Below are 24,580 nucleotides of genomic sequence, written 5' to 3'. Positions count from 1 at the left end.
GGACAATGGTCCCTCTGACCTCGAGGTTGAGGACGAGGGAGTATTTCTTGCTTCACCGTCACCTTCCTCGACGTCTTAGGTCCCAGAAACATTACCTGTCATCAAGGATCATCCCGCCAATCAAATCCTTGGAGACCCTAGTACCGGTGTTAAAACCCGACGACAACTTGAGACGTTGAATAGTCATCTTTGCTTCACATCCAAAATGGAGCCCAAAAATATTGATGAAACCCTCACTGATGAATATTGGCTTCTAGCCATGTAAAAGGAACTTCTTCAGTTCACTAGGAATCAGGTGTGGTACTTAGTACCAAGACCATCTGATAAGAATGTCATCGGAACCAAATGGATATACAAAAACAAATCCGATGAACTTGACAATGTTGTCCGAAAATAAGGTTGTCTTGTAGATCAGGGATACTCTCAAATTGAGGGTGTTGATTTTAATGAAACATTTACTCCTGTTGTCAGGCTTAAGTCGATTCGGATTTTGATGTCCATAGCATGCTCCATGAAATTCAAATTATTTCAGATGGATGTTAAGAGTGCGTTTCTGAATGGCATCTTTGATGGTGAACTTTATGTTGAACAATCCAAGGTTTCATTGACCTTAAAAATCCTCACAAAGTCTTAAGACTTAAAAAGGCACTCTACGGTCTTAAACAAGCCTCTCGTGTTTGGTACGAGCAATTGACTCAATTTCTGATCAGCCATAACTATACTAGGGGCAGTGTTGACTAAACACTATTTGTTCAAAAGGTCAAGGGTCATACCCTTATTGCCTAGATCTATGTGGACGATATTGTGCTTGGCTCCACTAATGAAGAGATGGCCCACAAGTTTGCCCACTTGATGCAATCTGAATTTGAAATGAGCATGGTGGGTGAGCTCAACTTCTTCTTAGGGTTGTAGGTTAAACTGCTCAAGGATGGTATATTTATTTCTCAGACTAAGTATGCTCATGAATTGGTAAATCGTTTCGGTCTTCAATCTGGTAGAACTCACCACACCCCAATGAGCACCACACTCAAGCTTTTTAAAGATATGTCTGGTAAAAGTGTGGATTTGCACCTTTATAGGAGTATGATTGGTAGCCTTCTCTACTTGACAGCCAGTCGGCCAAACATTTCCTATTCTGTTGGAACCTGTGTCCACTATCAAGTCGATCCTAAGGAATCGCATTTAACGGCTGTTAGACGAATCATCCGTTATGTGGCTGGCACTTCCCAGTATGGCTTATGTTATCCATTTGATTCATCTTATGTTATTGCTGGGTACTCCGGCGTCGATTGGGCCGGCAACATTGATGATCGTAAATCCACCAGTGGAGGGTATTTTTATATTGGAAACTGTCTCGTTACTTGGCAAAGCAAGAAACAAAACTCCATTTCCCTGTCCACCGTTGAGGCTGAGTACATTGCGGCTAGAAGTTGTGCACAACTTCTATGGATGAAGCATATGCTTCTGGACTACGGGTTATCTCAAGAGATGATGAGCTTATTCTGTGAAAATACTAGCGCCATCAATATGTTAAAGAACCCTGTCCAACACTCTCGGACAAAACATATCGATATTCGTCATCATTTCATACATGAACTTGTTGAAGATTATGTTATTTCTCTTGAATATGTTCCAACCGAGAGCCAACTTGCCATCATTCTCACAAAACCTTTGGATTCGATATGTTTTGAACATCTTCAGAAATCCATTTGGATGTGCTCCACGTGAGCCTCCAGCTCGAGATAATTGGCTGAGTGCTACATTGCACTCTCGGAAATTCTCAATTTTCGGTTTCTCGCCCAATATGGGCACACTCGATTCCCTGAGCTCTACCATTATGCTTTCTAGTCATATCCTAGGTTATGACCTCTCTTGCATAAATTTTTTTTTAAGTCGTTTTTACATTGTGCTTTCGAGCAATGTCATCGATGCTTGAACCCCTCTCGAACTCGGGATTATTGGTAGATTCGGGTTCATAGACCCCTCCCCAGTTCATTCTTGAGTTCCAATCAATTTCCTTGCTTAGTTCCAACTCGTTTCATCGCTTTCAAATTTTCAAAAAATTCATGATTTGGTCAAAATGAACTTTTAGGAAGTCTGGTGTCAAAATGGTTCAAAGGTGAAAAAAAACACTTAAGGACAGAAAATGATTTTAGGGTGGTCAAATATTTAATGTCCCATCTATGACCAGTTTCGGTTCCTGAACGATCCAATGAGCGAACGGGTCGAGGAAAGAGTCTTCCTAATTACTACGGGTCGACTTATCAATTATCTAAGTGTTGGGGAATGGTCTTAGGTGGTCTCATTACCTTTTAAGCTTTGTGCACACACATGGGATCTTTTTGCTGAGCGCATGTGGTTGGGCAGCTTTAACGAAGTCTTCATATGTTTTTAATGGAAAATCGATCCGACACTCAACATATGTCTCGGGATTAACAAAATATGGAACTTACAATCTCCCCCTTTGTCAATTACGTGACAAAACCCTAAACTAGACCAAAAAGACTGGAAAACATTCCCAGAATGACTAACACAACTTACACCCGATTAAAATCTTACAAAAGTGTTTAAAAAGAAAAAACCTAAGATTCTAACAGCTTCACTCTCTCTTAAGTATTGTTCCCCCTGAATGATTTACTTGTAGAATTCAAGTAAGACGGTACACACAGGTGGAAAGTACAATAGAAACTTTCTAATCCAATTGCAACTCAATTTGGATACTTCTAAGGAATTCTAATTAGAGTCTAAATAATAAAAATGAATTTTAAAACAAATTAGAAACTAGTAAAAAATTGTACTCCTAACATAACTATGAAATTGAAATCCTTCTAGAATTAGAAATAGAAATCCTATTAAAACTCTAATTAGAATTGCAGATGTCCTGCATAAAAAATCTTACATTTTTTTTTTTGCATATGTACTAAAAAACCGTTATAAGTGGTAAAACTAGGGGTGCAACTTGGTCCTGTTCAAACCGAGATCCAAACCAAACCGTTCGGCTTGAAACACATTTTGATTTGGTTTTGGGTTACGAAAATGTTAAACCAATCAATTCGGTTCGGTTCTCGGTTCAAGACTAATATAGAATTGAACCAAATCGAATCATTATGATACATAATTATATTAAATATATAATAAATTAAATAATTAAGACTTCAGAGAGTTGCTCGTTATTTGTAATTTTGTATGATTAAATAGTAATTGAGTTGTATAATTTCAAAAATTACTAAATTGCCCTTCGGATTGCTATTTGAAATAGAAAAAGGGGTTAGTGTCTATGTTTGTTCAACCTAAGAACCGAACCAACCATAGTTTGGTTTGGTTTGGTTCCAGAGTCAACTTAGTTTGGTTCTGGTTCCAGTATGGTGGAGCCCTAGGTCGGTTTGGTTTCAATTTGGCTCCAAACCGAACTGAGTTGCACCACTAGTAAAAACTAGCAAAGGTTGTGCTCTTTGTTACAGTATCATGTGATAAAACTTCCATAGAGACCATAGGTTTCAAGATTCAATGCCAATATGTTAGAAAATTTGTTATTGAAAAAGTCTCAACTCTATCAATTTCAGTGCATGCTCTGAATCTTAATGTTTTTAGGAGCCTATAGTCTAATATAATAGAAATAAAGGGTTGGTCCTTAACAAATTCATGGATCTGCACGCCAAAAACTTGCCTGATTGGTGTTTTTGGACATTGGATTTGAGATTTTATTCATTATGGGCTTGAAACTAGGGTCCCAACTCTTATAGTTTATGATGAAAAATTTGCAAATTTGTTGGGGGTGCTGTATCAACTTATTACTGTAGGGTCTAAACTGGTTTTCATTATGGTCTATGTTGCACTACGGAATTTCGGTGAACATATGATTGTTTCTTATACCCCTTGATGACTCTTCTCATAAAAATATAGCATTGTTTGTGGTTTCTTGCCTTTGGATTGAGTGGCCAAGGTTTGTTCAGCCAATCCCTCATTGTTGGAATAAGGCTTTGCTTTGATGATGATAATGATTCTTGGGTAATATTGTGTTTTTGTTTCTTGTTTTTACCCCTCCTAGTATCTATTTCACTTTACATGTGATGTTGGATTTTATTTGTTTTCTTCCATGAAAATACTCTTTCTTTATCATTTATATCTGACCCAAAATTTTATGCTGGTTTTGTTTATTGACCATGATGCAAAGATATTGAGGATTGCTCGAGGGCTTGGAGATTTTCTACTCGTTGGGATTCACACTGATCAAACAGTCAGGTCACCTGCTTTCTTTCTTTTTTAATTTTTTTTTTTGCTTTTGTTATTACTTGATTTTCTATTAAAAAAATTTCTTCATTTTTTATGTCCTTTGTTTTATTCAGTTGTTTGTTGTTATTTTATAGGATGAAGTATGTATAAATTACCATATTTAATATTATGTTTTTAAACATCTTTTTGTATTCCTTTTAGTATTTAAGTTTATACTCTCAAATAAAATATCCTAATATTGAATCTTTAAGTGATAGTCTTTTAATATTATGTTTTTAAATATCATTTTGTATTCCTTTTAATATTTAAGTTTATACTCTGAAATTAAATATCCTAATATTGATCTTTAAGTGATAATCTTTTAAACATTTGATGCGCAATTTCCCATCACTCCCTACTCCCTTTGTACATACTTGTCATGATTGGCTGTAAATATGAAATATATTTTGGAATTCATTGTATCCTGCAGTTGTTGATGATTACGGAATGATTCATAATTTCTTAGATTTATGATCTTCTATGCATGCATCTAGATTGATCAAATCTAGAATTATGGTGGAACGGTTTTCTCCATGTGATTTCTTTATGATATTTGTACAACCAGAACAAGCATTGAATAAATATTTTGTAATGTATGCATCAATGGTAAAGATGGATACGAGTTGTGAGAAAATCGCATAAAATATCCAAGAAAAACTTTTAATCCAAATATTTGTGTTTATATGGTAAGGAGGTTTTTCTTTTTTATTTTAGCAAAATATATACTTTATGTTATTATTATTAGGTCAACCACTCGAGTCTTGTCCAACCCCCCCTCCCCCCCAAATGAAAAAAAGAAGAAAAAGATAAGAAATATCATATGGGAACATGGTTGGTGTTCTTTTGGACCAAGCTAAACAAGGAATTCGCCGGGGTTTTCTTCGAAGTTTCATGTTTATATGGGACAGTTTGTGTAGCTCTTAGTATTAGTTTTGTTACTTGCTTATTGTTTTTCTTTGCCTTTTGTTTGTGCTTCGCTAGTGTTTTGGTTTGTCCATGTTTTGTCTTTTTCTGTTTTCTGGGCTATGTCAGCCTTCATTGTACTTTTTCTCTTAATTTATAAAATCTTTATACTCATTAAAAAAATATGGGAACAAGTAATGGAGGACTTCAAATATGAAATACTTTTTTTGCTTCTTTGGCATCATATAAAATTAAGCTCCCATGTACTGTTACTTCTACACTGCATTGCCAGTCCTAAGCTTAAGTAAAGAGGGAGGGTTGTGTTAGGTTGGCAGTGATAAGTTTGGGGGTCCAACTCAAAACCAATTGGCAATAAGTGGAGAGGCCCAAGAGCTTATAAGGAGAGAGACAAGGCAATAAGTGTCCGATGTGGGACTAAACTCAACATGCCCCCGCACGTGTGGGCTAGATTGGGCCAAAGCACGTGGAGGAGAGAAAGGCCCACTCTGATATCGTGATAAGTTTGGGGGTCGAACTCCAAACCAATTGGCAATGAGTAGAGAGGCGCCCAGGAGCTTATAAGGAGAGAGACAAGGCAATAAGTGTCTGATATGGGACTAAACTCAACAGGCAGCATGTGTAAAAATCCGCCATCTTCTAACATGAATTCTGATGGGCATAATATAAATTAGTTAGTGTTTTAAAAATACTACCTCTAGAGGTTTTATTTTTATAGAACATTAAGAGATTTTACTGCTACTACTACTATTATTACTACCACTTAATAATAATAATAATAATAATAATCTTAGTGACCAGTGCGCGGAGCGGGTGCGGGTGCGAGAGCAGGAGTGGGAGCGGGAACGTGAAAATGCCTAGTTGAAAATATCTTAAGGTTGAGAGCGCCTCCAAAGCATTATGAATTGAGTTATATATAATATATTCAAATATCATTTTTACCATTGTATACTTTATTTGCTTTAATTAATCCATCACTACATACTTTCTTTTGCAAAAAAGAATTAATAATTTTCAATAGAATAAACACACTTTTGTAATAGATTCTTTACATGACTCGACCAAGGTCCATAGTTGTTATATTTTCACACGCCTTACATCCATTGCTTCTTGTATTTTTTTGTGCTATTTATGTAGCTTGACTATATTATTGTTGTTACTATGAGAATAATTTTAGAAGAGAAAAATTACCAGTCTCATAATGAGAGCTTGATATATATTTATAATTCATAATAAGAGAATGGACATAAATGCCCTTACATAGAATTAATAGAAATAAACTGATAAAAGTCAAATTAGAACTAACTATCCTAGTATTTCCAATACTCACCTTCAAGCTGGGGCAAATATATCAACTAGGTCCAGTTTGGTAAGATGAGAGTTTGTGACAGAAGATCCAACAGACTTTGTAAGCATATCGGCCAGTTGATCTGAAGAAGGGACAAAGATTGGCTTAAGTACACCAGATCGAACTTTCTCCCTGAGAAAGTGAACATCAACCTCGATGTGCTTAGTCCTTTTGTGGAGGACTGAGTCAGATGTAAGCATAATAGCAGACTTGTTGTCACAAAACAGCGAGGAGGAACCATCAATAGGAAATCCTAACTCTGTTAGCAAAGTTCAAAGCCAAAGAAGTTCACATGTGCCAAGAGCCGTAGCACGATACTTCGCTTAAGCAGATGAACGAGAAACAACACTCTGTTTCTTACTTTTCCACGAGATAAGATTACCACCATAGAAGGTACAAAAATCAGATGTAGATCTCCTATCTGTAAGAAAACCCGTATAATCAACATCAGTGAAACATGACAGATGTGACTGAGCAGTAGATGAATAAAATAAGCCTAGACCAAGACGAGACTTCAAGTAGCAAAGAATACGATACACGGCATCAAGATGAGAGGTACGCGGAACATGTATAAACTGACTGACTACACTAACTGCGAAGGTCAAATCCAGTCTAGTGTTAGTCAGATAAATCAAATGGCCTACGAGTCTCTAGTAAGATGAAGGATCAGATAAAAGTTCCCCAGATTCATCATGAAGATGATGATTCTGATACATTGGGGTAGAGGTACGACGACAACCAAGCATACCAGTGTCCTGAAGAAGATCCAATGTGTATTTACATTGAGATAACGAAATACCACGCCATGAGTGGGCTACCTCTAATCCCAAAAAGTACTTGAGGGGACCTAAGTCTTTAACCTCAAAAGTACTACCCAACTGCTTCTTAACCTTGTCAATCCACTGTGTATAATTTCCAGTTACTATAATATCATCCACATAAACCAAGACAATGGTATTGCGGCCATCTATTCTTCGTCGAATAAAGCAAGTATGGTCAGAGTGGCATCTGGAAAACACCATAGATAGAATGACCTCAGAAAAACACTAGAACAAACTCGCGGAGATTGTTTTAGGCCATACAGAGATTTAAGGAGGCGACATACTTTCCCAGAATACTCCCCCTGAAGACAAAACCCAGGAGGGGGGTCCATATAAATAACCTCTATTAGATCACCATTTAGAAAGGCATTCTTCACATCAACCTGGTGAAGAGGCCATGAATGACAGGCCGCTAAAGAGATAAGTAAACGGATAGTAGACAGTTTGGTTACAGGGGCAAATGTGGCTCCAAAGTCCTTTCCCGGAGTTTGCTTAAATCCCTTAGCGACAAGTCGAGCCTTGTAGCAATCAACAATACCATCTGCGAGATACTTGACTGTGAAAACCCATTTACAACCAACAGTTCGCTCCCCAGAAGGTAGAGAAAGAAGATCCCAAGTGTGGTTCTTCTGCAATGCATCCATCTCAGTAGTTATAGCTCTAGTCCACATAGGATCACGGAAAGCCTTAGATACAGACTGAGGAACCCGAATAGAGTCTGTGGTGGCAAGATAGGCTCGATAGGAAGGAGGAAGACCCTGATAAGAAACAAACTGAGCGATAGGGTGATCAGTAACACATCCTCGCTTATCTTTGCGAAGTGCAATGGGTAAGTGAGTCAGAAATAGGAGTAGGCGTAAATGTAGAAGGGGATATACCTGAGTCCAAGGAGGAGGTTGGCAAAGTTTGAGAGGGGGGAAGGCGACGAGAGTAAATTTGCAGTGGCGGCGGCGAAGATGAAGATGGAGAGAAAATTGGAGAAGGTAGCACTATTGGAGAAGAATCCTGCAAAGGAGAAGAGTCCTGCAAAGAAGATGAAGTACGAAAATATGGAACATTTTCAAAAAATGTGACATCTAAGGAATGAATAATACGATGAGAGAGGGGATCATAGCATCGATACCCCTTTGACATGGAAGAGTAACCTAAGAAGATACAACGGGTAGCCTTGTCATCTAGTTTGGTGCGATGAGGAGTTCTATCTTGAATAAAGTAAGTACACCCAAAAACTCTAGGTGTAATAGGGAAGAGAGTGCTATCAGGTCGAAGAACATGAAGAGGCACCCATCCTCCTAAAGTGCTACTTGGAACATAATTCAGGAGGAAAGCAGCAGTAAGAACTGCCATATTCCAATATGACTTGGGAACATGCATCCCTCGCAGGAGGCAACGAACGACGTTCATGAGGTGGCGATTCTTACGTTCTGCCATCCCGTTTTGCTCAGGAGTGTATGGGCAAGTTAAGTGATGAAGCATACCACGCTCATGGAGATGGGAGCGAATCCCATCAGAAATATATTCCCCGCCATTATCTGTTCTAAGAGCTTTGACGGTAATGTTGTATTAAGTTTGAATCATTTTAAGGAAATTAACAAAAATAAGTAGTACCTCAGAGCGAGAACGCATTAAATAAACCCAAGTAGAATAGTCATCAATAAATGTAACATAATATCTATGACCATTAAAAGCAGTAACAGGGGAAAGCCCCCACACATCGGAATGAACTAAATCAAAAATAACATTAACTCTATGCATGTGAGGAATATAAGATGTACGAGTGTGTTTAGAAAGCTCACACACAGAGCACTGAAATTTGTGTCTACTACAAGATTGTTTTAAAGTAGGAAATAATGAACATAAGTGCTGAAAATTAACATGTCCTAAGCGAGCATGCCATAAGTCTGAAGTCTAAAAACAAAAAGTATGATTTCCAGATAGTGGGAGCACGGAAGCTGGGACAGCAATGGGTGGAGCTTCGAACAGGTACAACCCATCCCTCTCATACCCTTGCCAAAAATCCTCATCGAAGTCAGGTCCTGAAAAACATAATGAGTAGGAAAAAACGATACCGAACAATTAAGTGATTTTGTAATACTACTCACAGACATAAGGTTAAGTGATAAGTGTGGAACATAAAAAACAGAATCAAGAGGAAAACCAGGGGATAGGGATAAAGTACCTTACTGTGAACAGGGGTAAGGGACCCATCAGCAAGGTGAACCTCCTTATGAGTAGTGGGAAAAATAGAAGAAATAAAATGAGTGGACTCACCGGTCATGTGATCAGAGGTACTAGAATCAATGACCCAGGTCAGAGGAACAGAGCCAGACTGAGTGGCATGAAATGTAGAAGTACTGGGAGGAGTGATAACAGATGCGACTATGGAGGATGAGGGAGTCTGAGCTTGGAGTTGATCTCGTACAATAGCTGAAATCTGTGTCTGAAGATGTTGCAGATCAATAGTACCAAGAGAAGCATGATCAACTGAGGTAAATTCCACAATAGCAGCATGGGGCTGACCCCCAGAAGATCTCAACAGGTGGGGATAGAGTTGAAAGCAGCAGGCCTTCTCATGGCCAATTTTCCCACAATGACTACACGTAAGGCCACTTCCTTTACCACGCCCACAGCTCCCACGGCCTCAATTTCCAGATTCTTGAGTACGGGAGTTAGAAAAATCCGAATTGGCCGCAAGAGCCATCTGATCTGTATCGGGAGCAGAGATAATGACAGAAGACTGAGTCTGAGAGGGAACAACACGACAACGACGCTCATCGCTATCAATAGTCGCGAATGTCTCAAATAAGAAAGGTAGAGGAGTGGTATTAAGGATTTGGGTCCACAGTGCCTCAAACTCAGGGCGTAAACCTATGAGGAACTGGTATGTCTGATGTCGAGCAATCCTCTTGATCACATACCCAGCTGCCTCTGTAGATAACTCAGCCATAGACTCATAGTGTGAGAGCTCCTCCCAACGGGACTAAAGAAATCCAAACACTCTGATTTCCTTGGGTAGCTTGAGCAATATCTCGGTACAGTTCATAAATCCTCAAGTCATTGCGAGCATGTGCATATGTCTGAGTGAGAGCTGACCACAAAGAGGAGACGGTCTCATGATACATAAACATAGTGTAAATGCGTTGCTCTATGGAATTAAATAGCCATCCAAGAATGGTGCAATTATCGATTTCCCATTGGTCAGATTTGGGATCAGTTAGGGGTGGTTTAGGAATAACGCCTGACAGCCAACCAGATTTTCCTCTACTACCCAAATAAAGTCGCACAGACCGGGACCAGCTCTGAAAATTACAGCCATCTAGTGGGGCATTGGTTATACGTTGAACTGAGAAATTGGTGCTAAGGGTTGTGGTAAAGTCCTTAAGCTTGTGAGTCATCATTGCACACTATGAACAGGAAGAAGATTTGGATTGAAGGGAGATCTCCCGTATTAGTCCTGTCTAACGCTAGATAATCCTGTTGATTACTGTTGGCAACACCAGAAATAGCCTCTACTGCTGTCGTGAGGTTGAACCAACCAAAGTAGAGATGTCGTAGGTTACAGAAACAACCCCTGTTGCTGTCGCAGGTCTTCGCACAACCTTAGAAGTGTTGTAGGGCTTATCACCAATCACCCAACAACTGTGTACTGCTGTTGTAGAGCAGTTTAGGCCCTGTAGGGCTAATCGAAGTGTACACAACAGCTGGCTACTGCTGTATATTGCTGTTGCAAGTTGTGTAGAACCAGACCTGTATAGGTCTTCTGCTGTTGTCGCAAGTCACTCTAAAGCATGTAAATCTAATCTCAACACAGATAGGGACCTACTGCTGCTATGGATCAGGTCGCAGGTAAGGTTTAGGCTTGTAGATCTGATCGTAGGTGAGTTTTAGGCCTGTAAATTTGATCGCAGGGGGGGTAGAAGCTTGTAGATCTGATCGCAAGTGAGTTTTAGGCCTGTAAATCTAATCGTAGGTGAGGTTGAGGCTTGTAGATCTGATCGCAAGTCACTTTAGGACATGTGGATCTGATCGCAGGTGAGGTTTAGGCCTGTAGAGAGCTACAGCTACTGTCGCAGGGCATTATAGGGCATGTGGATCTGATCGGTGGTGAGATTCAGACCTATTGTTGCTGTCGCAGAGAATAATATAGACCTAGAAGCTGTTCGCAAGTCAAATTCAGATCTGTAGGTTATCTGCTATTGCTGTCGAAGAGAAGAGTAGGAGCTTGAAGGCTGATCGCACCACCAATGGGGCTGATTAACGTGCACCAAAAAGCTCAAGGATTGATTGCCAAGAGAAACCTTATCGTAGGGGGAAAAAAAATAATTTTCATAGCGCAAATCTCTATTGCAGCATGTGAAGGGCTAATAAATTCTTTATTGCAACATGCGATTAAGAAAACATGAATTAAAGAAGAAAAGAGCCCCCCAGAGGGGAGAAACTCCGAATGAGGCTCCTGCTAGGTTTAGAGAATTAAGGACGTTGGGAAAAGGAACGGAGAGAGGTTGTGGTAGGATTTTTTATTTTTTTTTGGCTCTGATACCAAGAAGAATTTTTGAAGAGAAAAAGTACCAGTCTCATAATGAGAGCTTGATATATATTTATAATTCATAATAAGAGAATGGACATAAATGCCCTTACATAGAAAGAATAGAAATAAACTGATGAAAGTCAAACTAGAACTAACTATCCTAGTATTTCCAATACTATGCTACTCACCACCTCCAATTAGTTATGACAAAATAATTCTTGATCAATATTATTATTACCAATTAAATAATCAACATATGTTTTAGTGATTGAAGCTCGTTCATTTTGAAGGATTCAAATTAATTCTATGATTACAATAATATTTTAATTTTTTGGTCATTACAATATTGTTGTTTCTAATTGTAATACTCAGTAATAATTCATTATCCTATTTATTTTTTAGTACGTACATGACTAATAGTTATTTAAGAAATTCAAAGTACTTAATCTGATAGATGAAATGAGATTCTTTATGTGAGCGGGTTTCAACATTTTGAAAGTGGGTTCTCAAATTTTGAGAGCAGGGATTGGAGAAGGATTCGCTTCGAAAGCGCCAAAGCAAGGTTTGAGAGTGTGAGCGACACCCTTGACAGAAGGATTGGGTCACTTAGATAATAATAATAATCATTGTTTTTCTAGGTCTTAACCATGTGTCAGTCACTCATAAATTCATTGTTTGGCAAATAAGTTCTATCCTAAATAGTTAATGTGATTTTGCAATTCTTGCTTATGGTTATTACAAGGACTATAGTACTTCTCTGTTCATCTGGCATTTTCTTAGTCTCCAGAATTTTATTAAACAATTAGTTAACCGCAGATTCCAAGTTCTCCTATTTTCAAAAGAAAATACACCAAAGGACTTGAATGTAAGCAGTTGTTCTCTCTATAAGTAGTACAAAATAGGATGAGATGCAAATTGTATCATCCCAATGTCTTGGCTGAGATGTCTGAGACTCAGTTTTTCTTCTAACTGGTACAACGTCTCGATGGAAGGTTATAAACCATTCCCCTTGTGGGTGGAAATTTGAGATTCTGCATACTTTCGTCAAACTAGTTACAACTCCAGTTTCTCTGGTTTACTTGTTAATAACTTCATTGGTTTTGTATATAATACTTGAATTTATTAGTATGTGTATTGGATTGAATGACTATTTATATTTGATAATATTTCGAATATGGTGATTGTTAGTCTTATAATTAATACAGGAAGTCCTAATGAGTTAGTATTTCTGCTCATTTTTGTTATAATGGCTCCTGCAGTACTAATAGAGGAGCACATCGCCCTATTATGAACCTTCACGAGAGGAGCTTGAGTGTTTTAGCTTGTCAATATGTTGATGAGGTGATAATTGGTGCTCCTTGGGAAGTTTCAAAAGACATGGTTAGTCTATCTGCTGAGCTCATATTTATTTTTTTTGATAATTTACACGTTTTTTTTCAGTCCCTAATCGTACCATCTTATTTCTTTTTGGTTGCATACTTCATATTTGGTTTTTTAATTGAAACGGTAAAATGAAGCATGCAACCTTCAATAAGAGGAAAAAAAAATTATGTTGGGAGTATTGTCCTGATAAGTAACAAAGTAACAAAGTTTATTTATTTATTTTTATCTACCTCATTGAATGATGATATTTGACATACATTCCTTGATTTTAAAAAAAGAGAGGTCTCCTTGAAACATTTGACCTTGATCAATGGAAGAGTTTGGATCTTGTAAAACATGGCACTCCTGTGGCTCCACTAATCTATGAATGTTTGACCAACACTCTGTAGACATCCACACCAAAAAAAATTGATCTTATTGTGCTTCTAGCCATTTAAATTTTTTTTTTTTTGAGTTTTAGGGTGGGGTTTGTGTATTTGAAACATTGAAATACTCCTTTTGTTGTCTGATTAGTTTCTATTGGTCTTTTGCTGCTTTTTTTTTTTCTTTATTTTCTTTTTGGGATAAGCAAAGGGTTAGTAATTATCAATCTAACCAACTTACCAAGATGGCACATTCATTTTGTGTTACCATTGGGTAAGCCTTTTTTTAATGAGATCAGTAAGTCCAGTGATGTTGGGTGTAGGAACCCAGGTTTTTGGTATCAGCACCCACAAACTTTACCAACTAAGCTAGCTAGTACCTTCTGGTTTTGCATTTAGCGTATTATTATTATTATTTTAATTTCTATTTCTGCTTTGTAGATTTGTGTGATTTATTACTTTTTTCCTTCAATAGTTTTGCGTACTATTCTTATTTTTTGGTAAATAAATTAGTAAAACGATTAGGCTTCAGCTAAGCTTTGTGTCAAGACCCCAATTTCTATACCTGGATTCTTTACTAGAAAGGGACTAAATACATTAATTGGATGTGAAATGTATTCTTGAGCATCAAACGATTTTGTCTTTCATGACATTATATACATACCCTTTCAACAACAAATTCTTCTATACAGATCCAAGGTATTTTCTAATTAAAAGAAACAGTAAAACAACTTCTAGTCCAATCCAGTGCCACCCACTTTTTCGTCATCTACTGATGTAAAACATCGATAAGAGGTGAAGTTTAACAAGAGTAAACTTAATGTTTATAATTTACCGCTAACCTCTATTATCTTTGCATAATATTTTCTCATTTACGTTTATCTTTATTCGAATATGTTATGATCAGTTTCATGTCTTTATGTTATGTTTATGTTTAGTTTTTTTTTCTTTGTAAGGGCATTTATATCTATTCACTCTTATTATTATTATAAAAACACTGCCAAGCCCTCATCGAGGCTTGACAATTCTCTTTCTATTATTCTTCTTGGTATCAGAGCCCATCGATAGCTCCCCTTGGGCTTTTCTTTCTCTTTGGTTTTGGTCCCTTGAAGCACCATCACCCTACTCTCTTCTCCTCCAACCTTGTTGTTTGCTCTTGGAACCAAACACACCTAGCAGCAGGTTCGTTTAAGGGCTTCTCCTTCAGGGGTTTCTTCTCCTTTTTATTCCTTTTTGGCCTAAGTGTTCTAATTGCATGCTACGATAGGGTTGGTCGGCTGTTTTTTGCGATAAGCCTGCACTGTAGGCTGTGTTCCATGCTGCCAGGAGGTTATTGTGACAGTGCTGTGGGCTGCAATAGGGTTTCTGGCTTCGTGTTTAGGGCTGTGTGAGAGTATTGTGGGTTGTGCGTCAGTGCTGAGGGCCTTGTGATAGTGTTGTGTGACTGCGATAAGGCTATTGGCCTCTTGATTAGGGTTGTGTGATAGTGCTGTGCTGTGCGACAAGGGTGTGTGCCTTGTGATAGTGTTGTGTGATGTTTTGTGATGCTGTTTTGCAAGTGGCTGCTATGGAATAGTGTTGTCCCCTCCCCTCTTATTAACATTAGGTGCTTTACGAGCGGGTATGGTGATCTTCCCTTGCTCAATGAGGTTTTGAATAGCATGACGAAGGGTAATACATCTATCAAGAACATGGCCAGGCATCTGATGGAATTCATAGAATTGCCCATTGTCCCAATTTAGAGGGAGAGGATTAGGCATAGGTTTGCATGTGACCTCCCTTCAAATCAAATCTCTAGATATTTGTTTTGTTCTTCAACGTTTTGGAGAACTTTTGTTTATATGAGATTGCTGTGAGTTCAGTTCTTTGCCTCGATTTTTCTCCCTCTTCTCCTCCAGTTATCTAGAGATCTCATGTAGTCTTCCTACACTTTCTTCTTGTTCTACTCCTTTTTATTATTTGTCTTTGAGAGTTATGACATCGAATCAAGAGAATAAGGAATCAAATACTTCTTTTGGGCACAACTTCTCAGCCCAACGCAGTATTAGTGCCCTTTTGGATAGTCGAAACTTTCAGTCTTGGTCTCGGTATGTGAGATTCTATTTGGGAAGTCGAGGCAAATCTAGATGGTTTTTGGGTACCATTAACAAGCCACCTACTATTGATCCCAAATTTGAACGATGGGAAATCGATAATTGCTCTTTTCTCAGATGGTTGTTTAATTCTATGGAGCAATGCATCTACATTATGTTTATGTACCATGAGATTGTCTCATCTTTATGGTCAACTCTCACTCAGACATATGCGCATGCTAAGAATGATTTGCGGATTTATTAACTTTATCGAAATATTGCCAAGGTTACTCAAGGGTTTCAGAGTGTAGTAGATTATTTTAGATTTCTTCGATCCCGATGGGAAAAGCTATCTCATTATGAGTCTATCGCTGAGTTGTCTGTAGAGGCAATCGGATATGTGGTTAAGAGAATTGCTCGACATCAGACATACTAGTTTCTCATTGGCTTACGTCCCGAGTTTGTGGCACTTCGGACACAGATTCTTAACACCGCTCCTTTGTTTTCCTTATTTGAGACTTGTGACTATTGATAGTGATGAGTGTTATCGTATGTAGATCCATCTCAAACTTAAACTCCCAGTATTCTTTCTAGTTTAGCAATAGATTAGATGACTCTTGCAGCCAATTCGAGTTTCTCCGACTCTCGTGGTCAGGGAGCTGGGAGTCGTGGTCGAGGGAGTAGTTTTATTTGTAGTCATTATGGGAAGACTAGCGATGAAGGCCTGTTGCTTTCAGCTCCACCCTCGTTACGATTTACTGTTACTCCTTTGGGGCAATTTGTTTTTCGTGTTGCCATTGTAGATTCATCACCAGTTTCTACCATTGACCCTCCTATTTCTCCTGGCATTATTGATTTGTAGCAACTTCAGACCCAGATTACCACTATTGTTCGGGATCAGATCCATGCCCATACTCGATCATCTTCGATTGTGGCCTCAGTTACCACGCCTCCAATACATCTTCTGCATTTCATGTCACTCAGTTGAGTCTTGCTCCCCTGACATAGGTTATTGATTTTGGCGCCTCTAATCACATAATCGGTAAGTTTAGCCATTTTGTTCCTTCTACTTTTTCCGCTACTTCTAGGGAGGTTCAACTTGTTGATGGGTCTCTTGCACCTATACACAATAAGGGTACCATACCTTTATCCTCTGGTATTTCTTTTGATTCTGTGCTTCATGTTCCTCACCTATCTTTTAACCTCTCTTCTGTGAGTAGTATTACCAAATCTATAAATTGTTCAGTGATCTCTTTTCCTATTAACTGTATTTTTTAGGATTCGACTTTAAAGAGGATTTTTGGCATGAGTATGAGCGGGATGGGCTGTACTTATTTGGATCTCCGCATACTGCTGTTCTGGTTTCTGTGCTTCCCTCTTTTGGGTTTTATGTTTTCTTCTTAGTGTTTAAACTTATAGAATGCTCGCTTAGGACATGCTAATTTTCAACACAAGTTTTGAGTGCTTTGTGTGAGCTTTCTAAACACACAAGTACTTCATATATTCATCGAATGCATCGATTTAATACAATGTTTGATTTGATTCATTCTGATGTGTAGGGCTTTCCCCTGTTACTACTTTTACTAGTCATCGGTACTATGTTACATTTATAAATGACTATTTTTGTTGTAGTTGGGTCTATTTAATGCGTTTTCGTTCTGAGGTACTACCTATTTTTTGTTAACCTTCTTAAAATGATTTAGACCCAGTACAACATTACTGTTAGAACTTTCAGTCTGATAATGGAAGGGAATATATTTTTGATGGGATTCGTTCTCATTTTCATGAGAATGATATATCTCATCAGTTGACTTTTTCCTACACTCCTGAGCAAAACGGGGTGACGGAATGCAAGAATCGCCACCTTATGAACATTGTCTATTGTCTTCTTTGAGGAATGCATGTTCCTAAGTTATATTAGAATTTGATGGTCTTCACTGCGGCTTTCCTTTTTAACCGCGTTCCGAGTTGCACCTTAGGAAGCCAGGTGCCTCTACATGTTCTTCGTCTTGATATCACCCTCTTTCTTATTACACCTAAATTCTTTGGGTGCACTTGTTGTGTTCAAGACAGAATTACTCATCGCATGAAATTAGATAATAAAGTTGTTCGGTGTGTTTTCTTGGGTTACTCTTCTATGTTGAAGGGGTATCAGTGTTATGATCTCGTTACTCATTGTGTCAAATATTCCCTCGATGTATCCTTTTTTGAAAATGTTCCCTACTTTCCTGCCACATCTTCTTTGCAGGATTCTTTCCTTTGTAAGATCATTCTCCTATAGGGATGCCTTTTCCAGTTTTCTCTCCATTTTTACCAACGTGTCAGGCAGGGGTGGAGCTAGTAATTGTCCCCACAAAACTTTGAGACACCCCTAGATTTTCAACTAATTACTTGCCTTATTTGTCCCCATTCCCTCACCTCTCTCCCCATTTGCCCCTACACCCTCACCTCCCTCAAATTTTTGCTCCTTCCCCCCCCCCCCCCCTCTCTTTTTTGTTGATGACATTGTCTCTTGACTGGGCTTTTCATATACTAATTGGAAATGACCTAAATATCATTTTCTTCAACTTCTAACCAAAAAATTTAGAAATTTCTCCTTAAAACTATTTATCTTCAAGTTCTTCAACTATACACCTAACCATAGTTTGTCCCCACTACAAGAAAATCCTGGCTTTGCTCCTGGTTTCAGGTTTACTCTCGTCACCCTCGCCCCTTTCCAACCTTGCCAACCTCCTCCTTGGGCTCAGGTATATTCTCTCTTACCCATGCACATATCCCTTCTGTATCTGATTCTCACTAACCTATTGCACTTCGCAAAGGTATGCAGTGGTGTTACTGATCATCTTATTACCCAGTTTGTTTCCTATCAGGGACTCTCTTCGTCTTATCAGGCCTACCTTACTGCCACTGATTCTATTCGAGTTCCTCGGTCTGTTTCAAAGACTTTACGAGATCCTCAGTGGACTGTTGAAATGGATGTTTTGTAAAACCATACCTAGGAGCGTGTTCCCCTTCCCTCGGGGGAGCGATTGTTGGTTATAAATGAGTTTTCATTGTCAAGTATCTCGTGGATGATATCATTGATCGATAAGGCCTACCTTGTTGCTAAGGGATTTACGTAGACTCCAAGAAAGGATTTTAGTACTATTTTTTCCCTTGTAGCTAAACTTTCTAATTATCTTTTTGGTTGTGTGTCACTCATGGCCTCTTCACCAATTTGATGTGAAAAATGCATTTCTGAATGGTGATCTGACTGAGGTTATTCTGGGAAGGATATATCGCCTTCTCAAATTTGTATATGGTCTGAAGCAATCTCCGCGAGCCTGTTTTCAATGCTTTTGTGAGGTCATTTTACCTATGGAATTCTCCAGATGCCATTCAGATCATACATGCTTTATTCACCGAGGATTGGATGGTCATTGTGTTATTGTTTTGATTTTTGTAGATGATTTTATCCTGACTAGAGATGAGGCCTAGTGGATTGAAAAGGTAGTGTTTTTGAGGTCAAGGACTTGAGCCCTCTTAAGTACTTTTTGGGGATAGAACTGACCCGCTCTTGTTGTGGTATTTCACTATCTCAACGCAAATATACATTGGATCTTCTTCAAGACACTGATATACTTGGTTGTTATTTTGCTTATTCTCCTATGAATCAGAATTATCGCCTTCATGCTGAATCTGACGATTTATTATCTAATCCATCTTATTAGAGACTCGTAGGGCCGTCTGATTTATCTGGCTGACACTATATCAGATTTTACTTTTGCGATTAGTGTGGTCAGTCAGTTTATGCATGCTTCGCACACTTCTCATCTTGATGTTTATCGTATTCTTCGCTACTTGAAGTCACGTTCAGGTTTTGGGCTTTTTTATTCATCCATAGCTCAACCTCATTTGTCCTGCTTCAATAACATTGATTATGTTGATTCTATTATGGATATGAGATCTATTTCTGGTTTATATACTTTCCATGGTGTAACCTGATCTTGTGGAAAAGTAAGAAACAAAGTATAATTTCACCTTCTTCTGTTGAAGTTGAGTATCGAGCTATGGCTCTTGGTGTGTATGAGCTTATTTGGCTTCGATCTTTACTGACAAAGATGAGATTTTCTGTTTCTAGTTTCTCCACACTGTTTTGCAACAATAAGTTTGTTATTATGCCTATTTCTGACTCTGTCCTTCATGAGAGAACCAAGCATATAGATGTTGATGTTCACTTTCTCCCACTTTCTCTGGGAGAAAGTTCGATCTGGTGTCATTCAGACAGTATCCGTATCTTTTTCAGATTAGCTTGCTGACATGCTTACAAAGTTTGTTGGCCCTTCTGTTACTAACTCTCATCTTGTCAAGCTGGGCTTAGTTGATATATTTGCTCCAACTTGAGAGGGAGTATATTAGTTTCTTGTCTTTATGTTATGTTTTTCTTTTATTTTTTCTTTGTAAGGGCATTTATGTCTCTTATTATTATTATAAATACACTGCAAAGCCCTCATTGAGGTTTGACAATTCTTTTTCTATTATTCTTCTATCTTTATTTCTAACTTTTATTAATTTATTTCCTACAAGCCCTAGAGTTTGGAGAGGTACATCGCTCGTTCATAACCATCTTGGAATTTACCTATCAAATAGGAGTTTGTCCTGTATGAAATTCATACCAGCTGTTACCCAACAATAATCCTTGCTCAATCTTTCTTGAATCCTTCCCGTAAAAGGTTAGACTCAAAAGATACACTTGCCAGCCAATGGTCCATTTATCTTGAGATTCATGATCTATCTCATAAAATGTTCGTCAATGTGTCTTTTCACTTTGCACTTTCATGTTGTTACATCTTTCTTGATTCAACTTCTTCCTTTACTTGTAGATTTGTTTCTTTTTCTTTTGTTCGTAAGGTATACCATATAGCCCCCTTGTCACTTTATTCTTTTAATTAACCATCCTTTTGGATCAAGTCCCGACACTTTCTATTACTTTATAACGCCATATATTGACATATTGATCCAATAATAACAATTATGGAATGTAAAGAAATAAACACAATTACTCATCATTTTAGCATCTTTATCTATTCCCAAACTAAGAGTAAATAAAAGGCACCCCCTTCTGATGGTACCTTCCTACATGGGAAATACCTTAAAAGGATGGGTTCAACCATAGTCCCAAGTTGGATTGCGTGAATAAGTCGGCAAGAGGAAAAATCGAAAAAATTCGGTAACAATGGGAAAAAAAATTAAGTTAGGGTTAAGATAATATAATAATTCCCTTTTTTTTTTTGGCTAAGCAAGCAAGGGATTAGTGGTTACTGGAGGTGCAGATGGGTTCAATGGGATTTGAACCTAGGTCATGGAATCAACTCTCCTTAAGCCTTTAACACTTATTTATAAATATTATATTGAACTATAATAATCAATGACCAAATCCCATATTGATTTCATCCATGCATGCACAACAAGTAACTACAGGTCCACAATATAGTCAAGATTTATATTGTTCAAAATAGAAAAAAGATAACAGTCATAAGCCCGAGTTAGGATTCATCGACTGGTCAAAAACATCAAAATCAATGTTATCCTCTTTTACATCATTAATGTCTTATGTTTTATTGGTAAAACGATCACCATCATCCATCTTCATCAAGGTCATATTCTCTTACTAGTGCATCAATGTCATATTTCAATTTTCCTGATTTAATCGCACAAAGTTCATGATTTAACTGTGAGTTTTTGAAAGTCGTATCTTATTACAAATTTACAATTAAATAGGTGAAGAAAAAAGTCATGATTATCGTGACTTTTTCAATAAGTTGAAGACTTTGGTGACTATGGTTTCAACCATGAGGCATACCTTGAAGGGATCCCATCATTTCCCACATTATAGATATGCAATGTGTCTTACTTAAATATACTTTCGGAAAAATATGAAGACGGAAATGGCAGGGAGAGAGATCAAGAGAGTTTGTGATGGGGATAACATGAATCATAATTTTATAGTTTTATAGGCCATTAATGGGTTGGATGGATTTTAGAGATATAAGAGTCTTTTGTTTATTTGTTTTAGAATATTTTAAGAATTTTATTTGAGTCTAGGAACTATTCACGTCATTTTTCTTTAGACTTTATTTTGAGGGGTCAAAACGAGCCCTAGATTTTGTAATTTTGATTACTTTTGAGAAAATTATGGTCAAAATACTGATATGGTATCGATTTTACACAGGATTGATTTGTCGAAGTAAAAACGTCAGTATTTAAGTCATGTTAAGAATAAACAAAGTCTAAAACATGAGAGCCTATATATATGGCTATTGTAATTGATTTTGTGTAGTTTTTAAAATAAAATAAAAAAATTACTGAAGTTTTATTCTTTGTTGTTTGAATGTTGATGCATTCAACTTGGTGATACCATGGAAATCATTGGGGGTGATTTCAAGGTAAATCTAGTATTATTTCGTTAAAATTTTTCTTTTCCTTCTATTTTCTGTTTTGAACCCTTCAAGAATCTTCTAGCCCCATCGAGAAACCCATCAAACCCTTCCAGCACCACCATATCTAAGCACAATGAGAAGTAGTTATAGAAAGTGAAAGAACATTCTTTGCAGGCATTGTCATGCACTGTAAAATTTATTATGGATTATGGACTTGTCTTCTTGTTTATGCAACTATGATGATTTTTTGTTGTTGATCCCAACCAAAAGATAAGCTGGATCTCATTAAGGTGCAGCATACGGCTTTAACTTGTCATAAAAATCTGATAACTGCAGACTACAACATTCAACATCTCATTGGTTGTCCATGGAACAGTTGCAGAGAATAATGATTTTCAGAAGGTAAATCGGAAAATGAGTTCTGACATTAGATATAATTCCATAATTATTGTGATTATGAACGACTTTGGGTTTGCTAATGTTTCAGGGGAAATGCAACCCTTATGCTGTTCCAATGAGTATGGGAATCTATCAATTGTTAGAAAGCCCGTTGGATATCACAACTACCACAATAATTAAGAGGATTGTATCAAATCACGAGGCGTATCAGGTTATTCTGCTTGTTTATTTACATGTTCTCATGGATGACTTGAATTTCATCAATATTGGTTTGAAACCACAAATCTTACACTTGGAACCCTTATGGGATCGAGTTTAGGCTCCCCAGGAAACACGTTTGTAGGTGTAATCTTGAATGCTTAAATCCGACGTTGGCCATGTGGCTTGATATTTGTTGTGTTTTTTATCTTTACTTTTCAGAAACGTAACGAGAAGAAGGCAGCAAGTGAGAGGAGGTATTACGAGGGTAAGGCATATGTGTCTGATGGTTGACTTTAGAAGCACCCCATCCTGGAGTGTGGACAGACTTGGGCAATCTTTTGGGCTTAGTCTCTATTATTAATTCCATTGGTGGGTGGAGGTGATTGTGCGTCTCTTTTCCGAGGCCCCCACATGTAGGTTCTAAAGAGGCAATCGAACATTTTTCCTTTCTTTTTTGCCTTCCCCATCCATAATCTGATTTCTGAGCTAGTTTTCCCAACAAATGTTTGTAAATCATATAAAGGAGAGCCAGAGAGGTAGGGTGTGATGCTGTCTGGATGGGCTGGATGTTTGTGGGTATAAGCATGAAGAATTGAGTCTAGATATCTAAAGATAAAGCTCGTGCTTTAATGGTTGGGATTTTGTGTTTCGATATAACGTAAGTTCTCTACAATTTACACTTTTCTAAAATTTCATTTATTTGTATTGAATATTGTTATTTAGTGCAAAAAAGTAAGGTATTTAAGCTTTTGGTGATAAATATTGTTATAATTACTAATAAACATTTTTAGAAAATGTCAGTGAGCACATAAAAAAAATAAAAATCATTTGTTACTCCTTTATAGCTTATACAAAATCTTTCAGCGTGCATTACAGAAAATAGGATTTAAACTTTATTAAATATTTTATAATTGCTTTGAAAATTTTCTAATAGGTAATCTAATTTTATATCATATTTTATAATTCAGTATGTGGTATGGATGTTATTTATTTATTTTTTAAGTTTAAAATATTAAGTAAGGTGATTTTTAATGAAAACATAATATAAGGATTTCTTTGTAATTTTTAGAACGCCTTAACTTATAGGGGCGTGGGCTGTAGTTTTATATTGTGATTGTCTTTATAATTTAAAATATTAATTAAGGTGATTTTGAAAAAGGTATTTTTGTAATTTTAGACAATTAATTAACTTTTGTATTGTAATTTTAGAAAATTAACTGACTGTTATTTTGTGATGATTATGGGTTTTGCTGAAAATGATCTTCTCGTTCGAATGTCAGTTGTATTGTAGGCACTTTGAGATTCCAAATTTTGGTGTAGAACCTCTTTATTCTGCCTTCTCTATTCTTTAATCTAATGACGGAGTGACCTTCAAGATCGAGCCTGCAAAAGCACATGTACCAAAAGGATTTATTTATAATTTAAATAATTAATTAAAGGGTTTTTGAAGATTATATAATAAAAAAAAAATATTTTTATAATTTTAAAAATTAAGTAACGGTAGATTAAAATTTTCTTGTTTTTTTATTTATTAAAATGACAGTAATTATATAAATTTAAATATAAAAGTGGCGGCATTATGGTAACTCAAATTTTGGTGTGGTACCATTTCTATTCTGCCTTCTCTCATTCTAATGGTAAAGATGAGCAAAAATTTCTTCAAAAAATGGTCCACAATCCATTTATCCTTTTGTTAAAAACAAATATAGTGGTTTTACTCCTTATCTTGTATAAACAAAATTTTCTTCAAAAAATGCCTCTACTATTCATTTAAGCTTTATTAATTATTAGGATCCTTTTGGTCAAAACAAATGAAATTACAAGGCATGACTCTCAAATCGTGTTAGTTAATTT

The 24,580-nt window shown here is 37.1% G+C and overlaps 1 protein-coding gene across 1 annotated transcript in view; it reads left to right on the top strand.

The window, feature by feature from the left end:
- Nucleotides 1–23,486, top strand: part of LOC147386615 (ethanolamine-phosphate cytidylyltransferase-like) — a 59,699-nt gene extending 36,213 nt beyond the window's left edge. The window contains exons 5-9 of the mRNA XM_086422223.1: nt 4,175–4,242; nt 13,150–13,270; nt 22,463–22,528; nt 22,614–22,736; nt 22,946–23,486. Of these exons, the coding sequence (XP_086278349.1) occupies nt 4,175–4,242; nt 13,150–13,270; nt 22,463–22,528; nt 22,614–22,736; nt 22,946–23,017 (450 nt within the window). The 3' untranslated portion in view covers nt 23,018–23,486. The remainder of the gene's footprint in view (nt 1–4,174; nt 4,243–13,149; nt 13,271–22,462; nt 22,529–22,613; nt 22,737–22,945) is intronic.
- The last annotated feature ends 1,094 nt before the right edge of the window (nt 23,487–24,580 follow it).

Source organism: Akebia trifoliata, chromosome 14, assembly GCF_017979445.1.
Source record: "Akebia trifoliata isolate Shusen 1 chromosome 14, ASM1797944v1, whole genome shotgun sequence".
NCBI lineage: Eukaryota > Viridiplantae > Streptophyta > Magnoliopsida > Ranunculales > Lardizabalaceae > Akebia > Akebia trifoliata.
This window is presented reverse-complemented; position numbering and strand designations above follow the sequence as displayed.